A 20,511-nucleotide genomic window follows, 5' to 3' on the forward strand; every position below is an offset into this window, starting at 1 on the left:
GCCATATTTTGCTTGACAGATTTGCTCTACCAAGGGAGACATGTTATATACATGGCTGCCCTTGATATTTTTATTATTTTTATTGTAATCTTATTTTCTTTAGTCTTTATATGTCAGTGCCGAACCTGACAGGGATATAGACGAAGGGGGGAAAAAGGGAGAAAAGGACAGAATTAAAATGTGGAAATAACAATTGCCAAGGCTGCCTAAAACACATCTTAAAAAACAATATAAACTACAACAATACTACATGATACATAAAGAAAAATAGGATGATGATGATATGAAAAAGTACAAACGTACTAGCAGAGAAACGTACCAACACACAAACATCAGCAACATCTAGTCAGAAGCGGATGGAGAGATGAGCACATTTGTGAGCATGCACGTGTGAACGTGTGTGTGTGGCCATGCAACAAGGAAGAAATGTGTGCTTGCAAGGGGGCCGTGATCACGCTGCATCCCTAAGCATCAGTGGGGGATGGGGGGAGCCCGAGGCCCCAAAGGCCCAGCAGGTCCACAGAGCACCAAGCCCAGGACAGCCAAAGCAGACAGAGCAGTGGCCCACTCAGACCAGAGCAGAGGGGCCCCCAGACCGGAGCCCCCCGGTGCCACGGGGCAGGGTTGGCGGCCTCTCTGGGCTGGTGGGGCAGCCCAGAGATGCTAGGGGAAGGCGGGCCCCAGACCCGACCCACTCCACATACACACACCCACACAACCACATACATTCTCAATGAGGTCTTACCGGCCCCTCGATGCGGCAACGAGGGCGGCCCCCAGGGCAAACGGCACCAAGCAGCACCCCACAGAGGATGCTCAACATTTTAAAGGTTTTAGGACACAACGTGTTTTTGGTTTAGATTTTAACCATTTTACAATTATTAAGTACTGATATTGAAGTGTGTTTTATAAGCCCCTTTCACACATGAGATACAAAGCAATGACTTCGTCAAACTGTGTGTGTAATATTTGTCATTCATGCATGATTGGACTGTGCATGAAGTGTGGTTGGGTGTGATATAGCAGTCTTTTTAAAGTCACATTTTTCTGCCAGGTCGCGTCGACATAACTTATGTTAATGTGCCAGGAAGGCATTGGTTGTGTGGAGCAAAGCAGCAGTGGATGGAAGCTGTTGTCAGTATCCCCTTTTCAGTATTATACTCTATAGCAGATGCACTAATAACATAACTAGTGTTGTGTTAAACAAAATGGAAGGGCATGGCAACAGATGAACTATACATGTATACTCAGACAGTGGGCAGATGTTCACCTGCATTTATAGCACTCTTGTTCTAAGACACTAAGTTTGAAAAAAAAAAACAAGAACCAAACAAAACTGTGTTGCAGCTAATGAGTGTATTTAAATCCGTGACAGAGAAAAGTTTGAACAGTGTTATTTGCTTAATATCAAGATCTGTTGGATTCCTCTGAGCAGTTGATCACAAGTCAAATTAATCCACTGCTACTGTTTGTCACTATCTGCTAATGCGACTGTAGATGTTCACACTTGTTGTTCTTGTCAAAAATGTGACAGAAAGGCACCAGGAGGTATTTCATATACAATATAATGTTCAGTTGCCAACAGATAGAAATGCATGTACAACTCAGGAATCTCTAAACATGTGAGTCTTTAAGATTAACATCTATTCTTACTGAATTTACAAGTTTTTTTTTCTCTTTATTATAGTAAGGATGGATGGATGGATGGATGGATGGATGGATGGATGGATGGATAAAAGGCACTTGGCAGGTTTCCATTGTCATACGACATCTGCTACACTTCAGAGGAATAAAGGACTCAGGAAGTCTTCCCTTGTTCCTCCCCTTGAGTATCACCTTGCTCGCTGCCTGTCCATAAGTTGATTCATCCTCTTACCTGAGGAAGCCACTAGCCCGCGGGGCGTATACTCCTGTCTGACCCTGATTTGATGTTGACAGTGTTGGTAGTTAAAAGGATCTTCAGCTATATGATGACATAGGAGCCTGTCAGACTGATTACTGTTCACAAGGCAGTTCAAAGTGTGTGTTTCTGGGTGTGTGCAACACGTATGTGCATATTTGCTCAGGCTCTGATGCCTTTAGCTTACTTTCTGCTGCTTATGAGGCAGTGCCGTTGCTTTGTAGCTAAGTCTACCTGGGTATGAAAGAGGATTTGTTAAATTACAGTTGTTTTTGTTAGTTTTGTCTACAGCATATTATCTTACCCCTATTACTGTTGGGCTTAATGACTGTTTACTCTTTTTATAAAGGCTCACCTGCCATCTTACAAACACAACACATATACAGTATTTTTTTGTCATGGCAAAACACAAGGCTTTAAATATGATTCTGTTAAAGGTAGAAATGCTTTGTTTTCCAGGCTCATGGATCTTTCTGGCAGTGTCTTCAGGGATTGTGTCCAATCATTCAGATTTGATTCAGCAGAGACCCGTGCTACACTAACCCTCTGTGACGTTATATGCCTGTCTACATGTACCTCAAACCCAGCAGCTCTGAAGAAAATACTGTACTGTTTGGTACATCTTACTTTGTAATACCTAGATTAATTAATATTTGAGATTAACTGGATGGAGAGAGGACTCCTTCTCAAGCCTGCAGGCATTTTTTTCTATCTGCTTATCTTGAAATAACAGCAAGTCGAAGGAACAGGATGAATATCTGGGATGATATGCAAACTTTACCAACCCCAAAGTTTTTTGGTACTTTGGAAAATCTTTTTTTCTTTTTTTTTTTTAGTGATTTTTTTTTCAGTTTTTTTAAGTGATAGTGTCATTAGGATTTTACCATAACTGGTCTATATACAACACTGCAGATAAGTACTTAGACTAGAGTTGCTGTCACATGAGCACCAAGGATTTTGTGGCTAATTTTCTAGAGCACGGTCCAGCCTTTTTACTCCATTGCTGTTCACACTTGCATCTAGATGTGTGTCTTCACAGCTGGAAATGAGAGAGACTGGGTATGCCTGGCACTGTGGAGGCAACATGTTGCATAAAGTATCCTGTTTTGTTTACACCACATCAAAAATAGCTGTTCAGGCTCTTAATACTTGGTTCAATGAAAAAATGGGATAAAGAATGATGCAGCAATTCTAAGGAAGATAAACAGCTACATTCACACACCATCTCAGTGAGTGATCTTATGCAGACTTTGCGCCTTGAGCAAATTGTACACAGATATGTTCCCACAACAGCAACTAAAAATACTGCAATGCAGGTATAAAAATGCATTTATTCTATTATGAATAACCCTCTTAAATAGAGCTACATATATGCTTTATCTGTTATTTTAACCCTTTAAACCGCATACTATTTTTTTCTCTGTGGTCTGCCTTTGTTATGTAAAAATCTGTTTAGAACATCAGTCATTTTCAGCACAGTGAACATGCAGACATTATTTTTCAGGACAACCTAAGTTGGAAGATAATGAGGCTAAAATGGTGTAAACTTAATTTATCAATAGATATAAAACCATGAAGGGCCAACCAAAAACAATAATTTATTACAAACAGAACTTTATAGAAATAGCACAGAGATCAACAGTGACCAAGTCTTTTCTCATCTGCATATCATTCTCTCAATTCTTGGCTTTTAAAAAAAGAATACAAACACAAAACAGAACTATTTAAATATTTACGTATTTTCATCTCTGTGTTTTTTGCTATTTACAAAAACTGCCATGGTGGACCATTACTTTAGTTATTTTCAGACAGACAGAACTTTCAGGAAGTTGCTTCAGCATGATTTCTGGGTAAAACAGAGTATCTTAGCAGCACAATACTGAGAATGACCTTTTCTTTTTTTCCAAAAATGGATCAATAAGCATAATATCAGTTAGTACTCTGTGGATTTACCATATAGAGTCTTATAATAAACCAGCATTTGGCAGCTGGATTGTAAACCTCCTGAACAGGAATGCCTGGAAAGCTTCTGTAGATCACCTTTGTTTTGTATTTTAAAGATAGACTATGTAAATTGTCATTTGAATGTTTTAAATGGTGTTTGGTATAAATGTTTTTGCATATGCATCAATTTATCATTTATTTTCCACTAAAAAGACTCCAGATATGAACAGAAACACCAACATCAAGGTAAAAACCTACCATCCTCTTGTTTGAATCTTGGTCATATTCTGTAGGTCATCCAGTCTGGTTGTTTTGTTTTTTTTGAAAGGTAGTTGACCTTCATCCAGAGGTGAATTTTGATGTTAAGGGTGATTGGGGGCAAAGTACAGGCTGCACACAGAAACCCAGACCTCAGTAGGTGGTGTTGTTTTCATCTGAACTCATCATTTTTGTCGGCTTGTTGAATGAGCCTGTCTAGATGAAGGGATGAATTTTGCCATGGGTCACTGCTGCAAATACAAATCTAGCAGAGGTGCTGACAGTTGCTGTCATGTTTGGAAGAACGGGGGGGGGGGCAGCCGTTCCTTATCACGTAAAACTTCCAAAGTTGCATGTCTTCCAGGGCTTTGGGACTCACCATATCGGAGCAGTATTGAAACTGACTCACCAACACACACACACACACGCTCTCGTTCCAGCCTGCTTGCGGTCAGACACAGCTGTGAACAGAAAATCTAAACACTCGCATTCTCTCAAATGTACACATGGTCCCGCACATGTCTGCTTTTCAACTGCACCCAAACTGTTGAGCCTTTCAAACTTCATGTCATGTCAGTCACACCCTTGCAGATATTTGCAAATGCCCACTCATGGTGGAAAGGCTTATTTATTTCTTTTTAAACAAGTGACCACACACACACACATATGAGCCTAATTTTATGTATTCAGCTTTCACTGATCTTTTCCCACAGTGTGTGGAGCTGAATAAAAACAGTGTCTGCACAGTTAATGGCAGTTACAAACTTTTACGAAATGGCCTCATTATTGTGAGAGTTAACTTATCAGGCTGAGACTGGAGATATGGCCGACTGGCCAGTATTCCAGAGGAATTTGCATTGTTTGCACAGTTGATATATTTACAGTGGAGTGAAAATGAATATTTCTGCCACAAAGCTGTCTGCTTCTTTGGAAAATTATACTAAACTATGCTTTATAAACATTTAAATCTTAAATCTAATCCAGGTTTAAAGTGTGATATTTTGCGAGAATAAAACAAATATTGACATGAGGGGCAAATTTATCATTTGGGCTGTAGGTTTGTCCGCTCTAGGTGGCTTTTCTGCAACTTTAAATAAACTTAAAATGTAATAAAAATCTCTTAGAGCCTGAGAGCAACTTGTAATTTGAGTTATTATTTTTATAAGATGCTTCTTTTTTCTTTAATCCAAAGCCCCATCCCTCTTTGTGGCCCACGCAGCGACTCTAGCATACCTACATTCTTCCATAAGATTTCCCAGAGCACCTCTCCATATCTTCCCAAGCAAAGGGACTGATTATCGGCAGGGCAGAGGTAATGCGGCTCGGCTCAGCATTAATTGGCTGATTAACATGAGGACAGTTTAGCACTTCACTGTCCCACACTCAGCCCATTAATCAAGAGTGAGGCAGTGCCAGCTGATCGGCTGCCAACAGCACCGCACATAAAGAGAGCTGGAAGAGGTGTGGGTTCAGCACACAACTAAAAGGAAGACATGATCCACGCTTTGGCCAGACACTGTACTGCAGTTTGCAAAGCGGTGCCTGTGAGGAGTATGTGGTGTATGGTGGCAGGATAATACAGTTCTGGTGTTATAAATACCTTCCGCTGCTAGCTGTTTGTATGCAGCATTGCAGACACAGATGCAAGTTTTTGTTTTTCACCTCTGCCGCAGATCTAAATGGTACTTTCTCTGTGATGGAAATGCTTTGGAAAGGTTCTTGACACTTAGCTTCTGACAAAGATATGTCCAGAAGTTCATGCTAACAGTTTAATAAGTACTTTGAAGGTGTTTAACAGGTTCTTCGTGGAGGTGATGTATGATCACAGCATTGCTCACATAACTCCAAGATTATTCATTGGTACTCCAGAGGCATTAGTTACATTTCTGTGACAGCACAGTAGTCCTACTTGCACCACACAGAAACCTGAGATAGCATTAATCTGTCATGCATTTTTCTTGTGTGCATGAATGTGTGTTGTGACTTCTTTGTTTTGTCTCATATCTTGTCATTTTATTCAACTTCAAAGCATTCAATATCTGTTAGAATCATTGAGTTGACTTCTGAGGAGAGCTTAATCTGTGTTAATCTTTGCCTGCTTGTTTGTCAAGTGGCTGATCAGAGACAGTTCACAGTTGGTGTTGAGGAACGCTTTGTGCTGTGAGGGCTCTCGTGTTTGGGAGCTCTTATGTTTGAGGTACCCGCCCTTTTAAAGTAGACTTGGCTCGCATGCATTGGAGCACAACCCACCAATGCGGATGTTTGAGTCTGCCATTCAACTCCAGTGTGCAAACAGGCGACATTCTGACAAGCGATGACTTGTGATTGTTGGTTTTAGCGTGTGCACCTGGGTTTCCCTCAGCATAGCCAAAGAGACGCTGTCTAGGCCACTTGATGTTTCTGTGAGTCAAAGCCTTACAGCTGCTTAGCTGTGTCTGTTCCCTGTGTTTAGACACACTCTTGCCTCCTAAGTAAACACTGTAAATGCAGTTTGTCGTTACTCTGTTGCTGTTCTCTAACAATCACTCTGATTCTGTTATTTTTGCTTGTCGTGTCCTCATGGATCAATGTAGGTTTTGAGTATTTTTGCATCCTAATTAAGTGATTATTTAACCTTTTATTGAGTGAAAATAGCTTTTTTTTTTTTTTACACATTTTAACAAGATTTTGCCTTTAAATTTTTCTTAAAATACAGTCATTAAATGGGTCTGTGTAGCCATAAACAATCTTATACAAACCTTTTTTTTTTGTAAGCTTCTACATAACCAGCTCTCCAGGGTACTACAGTCTGATCCAAACATTGATCAAATGCATTGATCAAATTAAATTGGATGTGCCAGAACTTCCTTCAGTTAACTGAAATAATAGTTTGTGGAGCCAAGGAAGAAAGATTAAATGCCAGAACTCAGCTTCAAACAGCTAAGTTCAAAACTAACAACCAAGCCAGAAATCTGGGAGTAGTCATGGACTCAGACTTGAATTTTAGCAGTTCCATGAAGTCAGCCTTTTATCACTTAAAGAACATGTCAAGGATTAAAGCACTGGTGTCTCAGCAAGATTTAGAAAAACGTGTCCATGTATTTATCTTCAGTAGTCTAGATTACTGTAATGCTGTCCTCACTGGTCTTCCTAAAAAGTCCATCAGACAGCTGCAATTAGTTCAGAATGCTGTTGCCTGAGTCCTCACTAAGACCAAAAAAGTAGACCATATATACTATATTGCCAAAAGTATTGGCTCATCTGCTCATCCCATTCTTAATCAAATGAGTTCAATATGACATTGGCCCACTTTTTGCAGCTATAACAACTTCACCTCTTCTGCGAAGGCTTTCCACAAGGTTTAGGAGTGTGTTTATAGGAAATTTTTGAACATTCCTCCAGAAACGCATTTGTGACACTAATGTTGAACGAGAAGGCCTGGCTCTCAGCCCTCCGCTCTAATTCATCCCAAAGGTGTTTTGTCAGGCTGAAGTCAGGACTCTGTGCAGGCCAATCAAGTTCATCCACACCAAACCCGCTCATCCATGTCTTTATGGACTTTGCTTTGTGCACTGGTGCACAGTCATGTTGGAACAGGAAAGTTCCATTCCTAAACTTTTGGAAATAAGAAAGGGCCATTCCCAAACTGTTCCCACAAAGTTGGGATCATGGAATTGTCCAAAATCTCTGTGTATGCTGAAGCATTCAGAGTTCCTTTCACTGGAACTAAAGGGCCAAGTCCAGCTCCTGATAAACAACCCAAAACTATAACCCCGCTTCACCAAACTTTACATTTGGCACAATGCAGTCAGACAAGTACTGTTTTCCTGGCAGCTGCCATAGCCAGACTCTTCCATCAGATCGCCAAATGGTGAAGCTTGATTCTTCACTCCAGGGAACACATCTCCACTGATCTAGAGTCCAGTGGCTCTACACCACAGGTTCCCAAACTTTTCCATGCCAAGCCCCCCCAAACAGCATTAGCTTCTGGCCAGGAACCCATAAACCCAAAGACAATGCTACAAAATATGTAAAGAGACATAAATTTTTAGAATGTATTTTCTTATTTTTATTCACTATTCAATAATTATTACATTTGTTTAGCATAAGAACATCTTTTCCACTGAATAATAAACTTTTTAACAAACTGTTGACAGATAACAAAAAAAAAAATTTCATGTGCATGTGTGCAAGTGCTTGCTTATGTGTGTTTGTGTGTGACAGACAGAGATTACACTAGTGCAGGGCTACTCAATCCGGTCCTACGAAGGCCGCAATCCAGCAGGTTTTCCATGTATTCCTGTACCAACACACCTGAGTCAAATTAATGAGTTATTGTGTAGAACCTGATTGGCTGTTAGAGCCACCTAATGGCGGCCCTCGTAGGACCGAATTGAGTAGCCCTGCACTAGTGGGACACTAGAGTCTCCAGACAAAGGACGAATTTCAGGCAATCATGTCCATTTTTCTGTATGGCTGTAAAGCCATAGCTACTGTATGCTGCATGATATTTTAGGATTTTAGTCAGTCATGAGTTCTTAGGTTAATTTTGCATGAGAGTTCTCCACGGCAGGGCTGTTGCTCTGCTCCTTTGGTCTATTTGTTGTCAAAAATCTGTTCATTTTGCGCTAGCTAGCTACACATTAGCAGGTGGAGCAGAGCGGCCTGATAGCCGCCAGATCTACACAGATTATGATGTCATGCAAAACTTGCTGCTGAACTTCTTTTTCCCTTTTTCTTTCATTCTTCATTCTGCTGTTAGTTTACAAAGCACTATATGGTTTAGAAGCAAAATAAATTCAGGATCTCCTGGTTTGTTTTGAACCAACCAGATCCCTCAGGTCATCAGGGTCAAGTCTACTTTCTGTTCCCAGAGTCAGAACCAAACATGGAGGCAGCGTTCAGCTTTTATGCTCCTCACATGTGGAACAAACTCACAGAAAATTACAGATCTGCTAAAACTCTCAACAGTAAAAAAAAACTTTTCTTTTTCCTGCCTTTTGTCAAAACAACGGTTAATTCCTCACTTTAACTTTTATTTATTGAATTTTATTCATTTTAGTTTAACTGTTTATGTTTTAATTTAAATCCTTTTAATGCTTCCTGCACTCCACTTTAATGCTTTTGTTTTTTGTAAAGCACACTGAATTGTTTTGTACATGAAATGTGCTATACAAATAAACTTGTCTTGCATTAGATTAGGAAATAGCTCCCCACAGCCTGTTATCAATTGAGACCTGGTGGTTGGCAGTGGGTCACGTTCTGTCTTTGAGAGCACGGCGGATCTGAAAACACCCCCTCGGCTTTTCTTCACGCTGTGGTCTCATCTGGGAGATAATTGTCCCAACAATTACGGGTCTTGCATGTGCATTTGTGTTTATAATTGGAAACAGGAGCTGTCTCTTCATAACTTTTGCTTCAGTGCCCCTCTCATCTCTGTATGTATATAATCAGTTGATCCATAAGGACTGATTGGTATGGGTTTGTCCATTTTTAAGGGAAATGTGTCTCCATAGCTCATATTGGTATTGAACAAACAATGACTGAACTGCGAAGCTTGTAAAATGATTGTGATTGTTATGGTTTGACCTGAGTGATGCCACTAGTCACATCAGATTAGAACAAGCACTGTTTTGACTTCTAACTGCTTTGTTGATGGTGATCTTGCTGACAAAGAGAGGCCTAATTTTTACAGATACTTCATTTTTCTTTGCTATCACAGGCAAAGGAAACAATATCTTCAGCTATGCCATGTTCACTAAAGTAGTTAAATATACCAGTGTCATTGTAAATAAATGCTACTCCAGTCAGAAGTGGCTTGAGATTGTAGCTGAATGCCACAACCATTGACCTCCGCCAGTTAATTACGCAGTCGAATTCTGCAGACTCAAAGCAGCTAAAGACCTCTTGACTCCAAACCATTACAACCTCTAGACCTACCTGTAGCAGCACAGATGCGTGCATTTAAAAAAAGGCAAGTGGCCCAATTATTTTATTGCCTTCACTGTAACACATGGCTGTGTTCGGCGGAAATAATGACAAGGGCTGCGAGGGATGCTGATGTGAACCAGATGAGGAACTCATAACTATAAAGGCAGATAGGGAGGAATGAGAGCGAAGCCGGACAAACTGAAGTGACAGCATGACTGACATCCATATTATATCACCTACACACACACACACATGCGACAGATTCATCCACAGATAGATAGAGATAGATACCTACAGGTGTGTGTCTCTAAAAAGTTCATGTGTGACTTCTCATTTATTTGTGCTGTGTTAAAAACACACGAGTCCTGTATTGCACAGTAAATTGTCGTTTTTTTTTTCTTTATTTTTTTTACGTGTGGGATTATGTTATTGGAAACTAAGTGGATCCGTTTTATGTGCGCAGTGCTTCAGCAAGTTTGGCCCTGGGCCTGCTTGAGGCCTGGCTCAGCTCAGCAAAGCTTTGCTTTAGCCTGGCCACAAAGTGCATTTCTCTCTCATGCGGCCCCTGACCTCTTGACGCATTTCCTGACCCAGGAAATAGAATTAACACCTCTGTCTGGGCCTTGGGGTCCGAAAGCTACATACACAGCTGTGCATCAGCCCAGCCCAGTCCAGACCCAGCAGAGTAGTACTCCACTGCAGCTGAACCGAAGACAGAAAAGAGAAGTCTGAGGTTTTTGTTGGAGCTCAAGGAAGAGAGCTCCTTACAATGTTAATTTTAAAGTCACTGTGTGCTCCAAGTGTCTGACTGTAGTAACTTCAGCATAAAAAGTTATATTTACCCATTTTTCCTTGTTTTGCATGACCATAAATGGCTTGTTTCTTCAACTATTTAAACTAACATTATATTTAGAATTATCGACTGAATGATAATCGATTGATCATCCATTTCAAGCCTGAAAGTCCAAAGAAGTTCATGTGTTTTTCATCTAGACTACATTGTGAAGGAAAGGCTGATAACTCAGCTGTCCAGATGGACATTCAGCTTTTATTTTATAGCATTGATTTTCTTCCAAAACTATAAACCTGATGTAAACTGTTGCGAGGGTCTTGGTTGATAGACTGATTGGTTTCCTTTTAAAAAAAAATCTGAGAACTGATATGATTAGAGATTTTGTACATGAGCTATTAAAGATGTTGCCTTTTTTATGTTGTTCAAAAAAATAGTGTAAAATCTAGTGTATTAAATTAGGATTTTAATCTTTTAAGATAATATTCTGTGCCAGTGTCATGATGGCAGTAAATCTGGGAACTGTGGTTTCAGAAAAGTAGAGTAGATGATCTGTTTATTAGATATTTTATGTGAAGTATTTATCAAACAAGTTGCATCCCGATTTTTCCACAGCGTAAGTGCTTTATCTGTTTTCTTCATTAGGAGAAGGCTTTTATCAGGCAAGCATATACACACATTTAGGTGCATTTACACACACACACACACACACACACAGATTAGCCAGTTCCTGTGTTTAAGCACCCCATATGTTTGCGTTTTAGTCACACATTTCCAATCTCATGGGAGCACTTTGAAGCATACTGCTCCAGAGCAGATCATAAAACAGGAGTATAAGTAGTTTTTCACATAGTAATATCCCAGAACATCCCCCTACCCTACCCAACCCAACAGCTCCATGCCTCCACCTTTCACCTCCACTCCATTTACCCTTAAATATGTAGGATGAGCAGTCAGCCCAGAGATTTTTCTATGATCATGATTGATGCAGACAGTAGCAGAAATCTCATGTCCCTTGCTTTATGAGACAGACTCAGTACTGTTTTTGTGAATGTATGAAGCTGTCTTACACTTCTGTGTTAATTAATTGGATCATTTCCACCTTTTTTGGTCTGCTTGGATCTTTAATTTATAACGCAATTGTACTTGTGTGCATCCTGCAGTAACCTACTTGATTTTGTGTCTCTACAGTACTTTGAGGTGCCCTTCGACTCCAACATGAACCGTACGAAGAACCGTCCGCTCGTCAGAGGACAGATCAGGTACCGTTTTCCTCTTTCTTGCTTTTTCAACCGTTTGCTCTTGAGTGATTTGGCATGGCAGCACCATCTGCTCTTTGTTCTTTTTAAAAAATATGACTTGACTGTATTCAGGAGAAGCACTGCAGCAGCTGAGCAGTACTACTTGACATCTACTTGGCCACCCAAGTTAAGTTTCGTACTACTCACACTGGAGAAATGACAAAGTGTGCTGCTGCTCTCTTGCTCACTGACCTGATCTTTACCTTGTACTTCAGTGGGATATTTTCTTTTTCCTGAGGGTGAAACGTGATCCAAGAGCTTGTGATGTCGAAGTCTGTGTTTTTCCAGACAATAATGTTACAAAAACCTCACCTCAAATAAACCAGCAGCATATTAATTGGACCTAGCTTTAGTTATTGACTTACTATGGGGTTGAATAATAATAAAATATGTTCTGTCAGGTGTTATTTAAAGGTGTTAACAGGAATGAGATTGATGCTTGGTTGTGGTTTACCTGACTACCCTTCCTCTGATGGCTCTCCTGTTTAGATGACAGATAGCCTCTGTGCTGGTGCTCAGTGAACTCTTCATAGCCACGCTCCTACAAATCTCTCAGTGACTGGAAATGCTCGTCTCTACCTGCCTCTTAGTGAAACTGTCAATCTCAGGCAGAAGGCATGTGTAGAGACATTCACCGATGCATGAACCAAAGGAAATACAGACGTAAACCACGTCTTCACACCTTGTCAGTGACGGCAAAGTGCATCTGTTTTATTTAATTCATCGGAGAAGAACTGAAGCCAGTAATCTGTTGACCTTAGATGATAAATCCTTAGCTGCACGTGACAACGACAAAATGCAGCCAGCAAAAACAGCCTGCTTGTGCCATAACTGGACCCTGACTTTCAACTATCTTAATGATATTCAGTCTAAAAGTGGATATTGGTGCTGTTCAGATGGTCATTGAAAATATTTTCTGTCTAAACACTGAATTTTCTTCCTGGCTTTTAGCCTTTTCTCTGAAAAGATGAGGTGTCTGTATGTCTGTCTGTCAGCGATGTTCATAGACACACATGGTCTCTTTCTGTTTCCTCCTGTCTGCTTTCTTTTCCATCACATATACGATTTCGTGTAAAGCCGGAGAGCATTTGGGAAGCCGGACTGTCCTGTCAAACAAGCCATCAGAAAACCACATTTTATACATTCTCTATGTTTTCTCTTGGTTGCGGCCAAATTATGTTTCTCATCTTTCTTCGCTTGTGCTGCCACATAAATGTGATGCCAGTGTTTGAAATGGTTCATTGGGACAACAATACTTTCTTTCCCACATTTATGTTTTTTTTTGTTTTTTTTTTTATAAATTTGGATAATGGATATCCTTCCTTTTTGTGGTCCTTTTAAGTTCGAGGCACTGTCATGTGGTGATGGTAAAACAGAGTATATTATATTATGTTGCAGTTGTTTAGTCAAAGCTAATTACAAATTGGGAATCACAACTATTTATAACCATATTGATTATTCTTGATGCATTCTTTCCATTTACCACTTGATCAAGTTATTGCCTTTACTAAAACTTTAGTGCAGTGGTGTCCAGCTCCAGTCCTCAAGGGCCACAGTCTTGCAGGTTGTTGATGTGTTCCTTCTCCAAAACCACCTGAATCAAATTGATGAGTCATTGTGCAAAACTTGATAGGCTGTTGGATCTGTTTCATTTCAGTCAGGTGTGTTGAAGCAGGAAACATTGGAAAATCTGCAGGACAGTGGCCCTCGAGGACCGACTTTGGGCCCCTCTGCTTTAGTGTTTAATTCGACAATATGTCCTAGTTGAATTCCTGTGGATACTTTACAGAAGACCTGATGGGATTCATTGCAGACTTTAAAAGTGTTTGGCTGTTATGTTGATATAGATGCCAAAACCAGATGCAGTATATGAGTTTAGAAGGTAGTTCAGACAGAGGAACAACCTGATGTTTGAGGTTTTTTTTTTTTTTAAATAATTTCTTTTTTTAGAAACAGAATAGAAGTTGGTACATAACAAACTTGCATGTTAAACATTTATAAGCGCATAAGATCATGCTCCCACTTTCTATATCAGTGTCACACCAAGCGGATTTTTTTCACCTGCAACAAATTGGCTAAAAAATGCTACGATCTTTTTGCCTCAACAGGAAACAAAATGTGATCAAAGAATTGATAAGAATCCAACTGAAATCTGCTGTAGTCCAGGCTGAATTTAAAACTTCCTTCTAGTCTGCACAGACTTAAAGTGGGTGCTGACTTGTGCATAATCAGGCACATCAAGGGAGACTACTGCAGATGCGATTGTCATTAGGTTTTGCGTGTTTGCCTCTGGGAGACACATCTTAGCTGTTTTGATTTTACTCTGAAGGCTTAACCCACGTTCTGATGCTACGCCAGTGTGTTAAAGATTTCTCTTAGGGAAGTTATTAGGAGTCGACAGTACTCTGCAGGATTTACTGATTCTCCAAGCTCTCTCTTACCTAAAGGAAATCTCACAATACAACAGTCTCCTGATAGTGGGCCCCTTTTAGACTGTGGCCTACGTTATCTAGTTGTGTTATCAACAGTGTAGCTGTGAGTTGACCCAGTACAAAACATCAGTGTTAAAAAAGAAAATGTGGAAAACATTCAGTTTAAGCACCTTCTTCGTGCAAATCGTAAATGGTTTGTGAACCTAATCTGTATTAAGGCATTTCAGGAACATCTGTATATTCTAGCTGGGATTGTACTAGTTAAAATGATTTTATTTCTACAATTTTCCTTACCTTCGAACAACAATCACCTTCTTTGTCAACACAGCTTGATTCTAAACATTTTTGTCAAATTATTGCCTCTGAGGTTTGATTTTAACAGCTCTAGGTGGAGCTGCAGAGATCAGATCATGATGTGAAATCATTTTTATTTACACGTCTGTGTTTGATCTCATTTAAGTTTTCATGCAGAGCAGAAGTTATCCTCTGTTCTTTTTACATCTATAATAATGAATATTAAGGTATTTAGTGAAATGTGTACTGTGTGAAATGCAGTACGACTTTACAAAACAAAACTCCCCCTCACACACACCCCTGTGGATGGCTTTTGGATCTTGTTTTAGCTTGTAGTTTCAGTCCAGTCCCTGATGCTAAGATATTTTTTGCCACTTTATAATTGTTGTTTTCCAGTTTGACAGCATTGTTTTTGGTCACGTAAGTATTTCTTTTGAAGGTAACTGTGTTTTAAATGTGTGCGCCCTGTTTCTTCAGTCTACATTAGAACCTCTGGCTTTGATCATCCACTAACCAGATGGCCACATCTTAGCCTTCCTGCACTGACATCACCCACCTGACGCTATGACTGTGGCTTTGTCAGAATGTTATCTCAGTACAGTAAACCTACCTCAGGCCCTGTGGCGTACCCTCTTCCCTGACCCCCACTGAGCCAGCCCACAGCCTGTCAACAGCCCGGAGCCAGCCTGCATGGCCCCACCTCCGCCCACATAAAACAGACATAACACCACTAATCACATTAATGCACCAATCTCACTGCACGGCCACCACACCTAAATGAGTCCTGTTTGCTTTTTGAAGAAAAAGGCCTGCGTTTGGTCAAGATTTTAATCTGCTCACTCTTTAATTTGAGCAGCAGTTACTTCTGAATTTGAACCAGACCTCACCATCACTGCTTTCAGTTAAAGGAGAGGAGGAGGAGGAAGAGGAGGAAGTCTTCATCCGGCTGAAAGCCTCAGCATCGTGGTTTTCTTCAGCTAGTTTTGATCTCTGGTGTGCGCACATGCTCTTCATCTTATAGGGTTACTTTCATCCCCGACAAACTCTTATCAGATGAGTTTCCCCTGAGCCTCCCGTTCTGAGACACAGCCATGCGTGGCTGCTGACTGCAGGCCCCCGTGGGGGTGTCTGTGCTGAACATGCACAGCTATCATCGTCTTATCTGGTGTCTGCACAAGCCCACAATACTTTATCATCCTCAACTTCCCACAACAGTCATGAGATTTTCCTCCATCCCAAATCTGTGTAATGTAATTTTACCCTCTCAGTTTCTGTCTAGTGTCTTTATTGTTCAGGTTTATTTGACTTTTTTTCCTTTTCTTCTTTATTATCAGCCCCCTTCATGCAGTGTCATTTGCTCTGGCCTGTGGCATTCCTGGAGTCGCCCTCCTCACATTGGCAGTAAACCCTCTGACAGGCTTCTTGGGTTTCCTCAACATTTTCCTGTACACCTGCTGTTACACACCACTCAAGAGACTCAGCATCACCAACACCTGGGTGGGAGCAGTGGTGGGAGCAATACCTCCTGTGATGGGCTGGACCGCTGCCACAGGCTGTCTGGATCCAGGTACGACTCACAAGCAGAAATGTGTAGACATTTGATGCCTCACAACATATCACTAGTTATTCTAATTCATTAAATAATAAATTGAAAGTGTTAAAGTGGCATCATTTTGTTTTCAGTCTGTAAACATGGCATAGGGCCAAAAAATGTATGTCAAGTTCAATAAGTTGTTTAGCTTCTAAGGCAAAGAATATACTTGCTATTTAACCTAGCGTTTGTAAATTGTATATGCATAAACTTTTATCTAAATACTTGATGCATATATTTTGAAATAACAGCTGAGTTACACAAGCAGCACTAGGAGTCTACAGCCTCTACGGTCAGCATCATTAATCCCCTCCCTCTTTATTCTTTTATCCTTCCCTCCGTCTCGCCTGTAGGTGCTTTGTTGCTGGGCGGTTTCCTGTACAGCTGGCAGTTCCCCCACTTCAACGCTCTCAGCTGGAACTTAAGGGAGGACTACTCCCGCGGTGGCTATCGCATGATGTCTGTCACCCACCCTGCCATGTGCAAGCGGGTGGCGCTGCGCCACAGCTTGGGTCTGATCGGGCTCTCGACCTTAGCACCCGTTCTAGATGTCACCACATGGACCTTCCCCATCATCTCCTTACCCATTAACCTGTACATCAGCTACCTGGCCATCCGCTTCTATCGCAAGGGAGACCGCAACAACGCTCGGAAGCTCTTCTTCTGCAGCCTCTGGCACCTGCCCATGCTGCTGCTGCTGGCGCTCACCTGCAAGAAGTCCTACAGAAATCAGGAAGATTCAGCACCTTTACCCCTCACACTGCCAGCTAATTAGCATCATCACTGCCCCGACACCTTAAAAAACAAAACTGGGACCCTTATTTCAACCACAATACTCCTTCAGTGTCTTTGCGTGTCATTGACATGATGTTTGGCCCAATTTTAATTCCAGGAAATGAGCTGGAAAAGTTTCAGAAAACACACAGACTTCTTAAATCAGGTTGTAATCATTTAATTGTGTGTGTACTGTAAATATTCTGTATTTATTTATAAATGGTCTCACCAGTTCCTCTCCATGATGTACATGACTGATGTTAGATAACGTTGTACTGTGTAAATCGCTCTTACAGATCCACAGAGGCCTTGGTGTCTGTTTGCTTAACAAATGCAGATCGTTTAATCACTTTGTTTGATTTTAAATGAGTAGAAAATTGAGACAACTTTTACTTGATCCTCATTACTTGACGGTTTATAAGCCTCATTGCGTTTTGCTTCTTAGCAAAAGCACAGGACATGATGCTTTAATTCGGCATGCACCAAACAGTCTTCCCCTTGTGAGATACAAGGGCAAACATTCTCCATCAATAAACATTTCATGATTATAACGCTTGTATCTTGTCATCATTCACTTCCGCCAACATCAGACATCTCATCCTTATCAAACCAAAGCACAACAGCTCGTTAGGTCATGCTGACTCAACACGCAAATCATAAATGGATTTAAGTTTCAATTATAGCCTCAGTGGATATCCTCACTTTAAGCACATAACTTTAATTCTGTTTAGCAGGCCACCTCTGCACCTGTCAGTCAACATGTGCTCCACTTCCACCCTTTACCCCTAGTTTTGGTATTTGGTTACATTTCCATCACCGCACTCAGAGAAACAAGCACCCACTTTCCCCCTTGCGCTGCCATCCTCCCTCCATAAAAGGGGCGCTGCGGGATTTGGTCAAGGCTGAGAGACCTGAAACGGCTCTGCTTCCTCGTAAAGCGTCTGACCGGATACAGAGTTTCATATCAGAGGGTGAGAGCGGAGCGATCGAGCCAGCTGTTACAGTCGAGAGGAAAACGAAAAAACGACCTGTGTAGAGGGAGAATGTCGCTGCTGAGCTCAAGTGCTCAAAGTGATGGCCTGGTTTACAACATCCACTGTTGTAGAGCTACTCTGGTCACTCAGAGCTCTGCCCTCTTGTTTTTCCAAACCTTTTGTGTTTCTGCTTATTTCTGAAAAAAGATGTGCAGCTGAGCTGCTGCGACCCTCGTTCATCAGATTGTACAAGTGACAATATCCATCAGCTTCTGAGAAAAAGTAAATTCTACCTTTTAATTTATTCATAATTAACTAAAAGTCTTGGACAACTTGTCTAGCAAACACACAAGCACTGCACAAAGAGGTTTTGAAGATATTTTTTATTTGGCTTTTTCATCCATATAATTTTCTTTAAGGGATATTAGTTCAGATTAAAGAGTTTTTGGTTTGTATTTCTCTGATGAGATGCTGTATTTATCTCTTATAGTTGAACTAGTTCTTTTTCTGCAACAAACCTCATAAGCTGTCTGAATACAAATATATATATATATTTTTACATATATTTTAAAAGGTGTAAGTTGATCTTTTGTGAACCCATAAGATCCTAATAGTAACCACAAGTTGCATAAATAAGCAGCTGACTACTAAATAAGTTTTTTATATTCAATTCTTTGCAATGTATAGGATAAATAACATAAAAGTTGTAATATTAAGTATGTTTAATTAATTTTTATTTCATGTTGAGCTTTTTTTCTCTATTTTCCTCTGCGCATGTAACTAGGCTAAAAAAAGTTTCTCCTTTTACCACTCTAAATATCAAGTTATAAAATCATCACATTAGTTGCCCCTTTTAGTGCCTGACTGAATTTCCAGGCAAAATCAACAAACTCAGGAGCGGAATACGCATTTATAAACAGGTCGAGTCCCCAAGCAGCTTTCTGCTGCAAGCTTCAGTATCCACACCAAGTCAGACTCTCATCAGCGCGTGACAATAGTGCAACTACATTTTCCACGCAGGACTCTTCCCACTGCCAAAAAAAAGGAAATCTGAGGATGATGGATGACCTCTGGCCTCACTACAAAGGTTGGTTTCCGCAAACAGAATCCCAATAAATACAGTAATCCTAAAGCAATATTTGGAGTGAAAGTACACAACCTGCGCAGTAACTGCACGAGGAGGTGGATTATAAAGAAAAAAAGTAACTTTCACTTCGCCGTGGGACGTAAAGAAAAGCAAGTGGTCCACTTTGACTTCGTAGCCGTACACGATGAGAAACATGTTCTAAAAAGTATAAATTTATTGACCTGACACTTTGGCCACGGTTTGACCTCCTCTGTGTGATTAATTGAAACCATTTTTTAGGATTTTGCTTTAAAGGGTTTTAATTTTACAACAGTGAGAGTGGCTTTGTTTTAACAAGATCTGGTTTGAGTCATTGACATGACAAGTTGTTTGTTATTTTAAACAGCCTAGCCTAGAAGTTTCTGCCATGAAAAGTTAGAGATAGAAAAAAAATTAATTTTAAAAATTGGTTTGAAGAATACGTTTTTATGTGTAAAAAAAAAGAAAAAAGTAAGAACGAAGTAGCCAATATTACTATCATATTCTCTTTAAAAAAGGTTTTTCCGAGACATCCGGGACATTTTTGTGATCGCAAAACAAAAACAAGTATAATAATAAATATGTGCCTGTTAAATTAGTTGATTTAAAATATTTTTCTACTATGGAACCCCTTTTGGTCACTCATCTTTTTAAAAAATCGTTTCCCCCCGCTTTTGTAATTATTTTCCGTTATTATGATACGGAAAGACATATAGAAAATAGCCTAAAACTATTTTTTATAGAATAGACCTGACCTGCTGAATTTATTATTAATAATAATAATAATAATAATAGGAATTTAGGTGTTATTCTGTTAGTTTAACAGTCAGAAATAATTACTAGCCTAATAAATTAATGAATTAGCTAAAACAGTACACATTTATTAACTGTCTGCTTTTGAATAGGAGTGAACTGACCTCTCCATTTCTTTTCATGTTATAAAAGCACTCAGATTAAATCTCTAATTTCATAATCTTGTATTAACTTGCGAAATTAGGTATTTATTGGCCTGCTACGTACAGCTTCTTCTTCTTCTTTTGATAGCTACTTGGTGTTTATAAGAGTTTACTTTTTGTATAGCCTATTGTATTTATAAAAAAAAGATGTTGACACAAATTAAGTAACATCCACACTATAAACGTATAAAAATAATAATTTTCAGTTAATCCAAACTTCTTTGAACAATTAAGCCCGCGGGTGCACGCAGAAACCTCAGTTAATTGCCAAATAAGAAAGTT

General features: G+C 40.0%; 1 protein-coding gene across 1 annotated transcript in view; it reads left to right on the top strand.

Moving 5' to 3' along the window:
* LOC121632789 (protoheme IX farnesyltransferase, mitochondrial) overlaps window positions 1-17,745 on the top strand; it is a 29,764-nt gene extending 12,019 nt beyond the window's left edge. Inside the window, exons 5-7 of the mRNA XM_041974537.1 lie at window positions 11,994-12,064; window positions 16,164-16,396; window positions 16,774-17,745. Coding sequence (XP_041830471.1) covers window positions 11,994-12,064; window positions 16,164-16,396; window positions 16,774-17,195 — 726 coding nt within the window. The 3' untranslated portion in view covers window positions 17,196-17,745. The remainder of the gene's footprint in view (window positions 1-11,993; window positions 12,065-16,163; window positions 16,397-16,773) is intronic.
* The last annotated feature ends 2,766 nt before the right edge of the window (window positions 17,746-20,511 follow it).

The sequence above is a fragment of the Melanotaenia boesemani genome, chromosome 21, assembly GCF_017639745.1.
Source record: "Melanotaenia boesemani isolate fMelBoe1 chromosome 21, fMelBoe1.pri, whole genome shotgun sequence".
NCBI lineage: Eukaryota > Metazoa > Chordata > Actinopteri > Atheriniformes > Melanotaeniidae > Melanotaenia > Melanotaenia boesemani.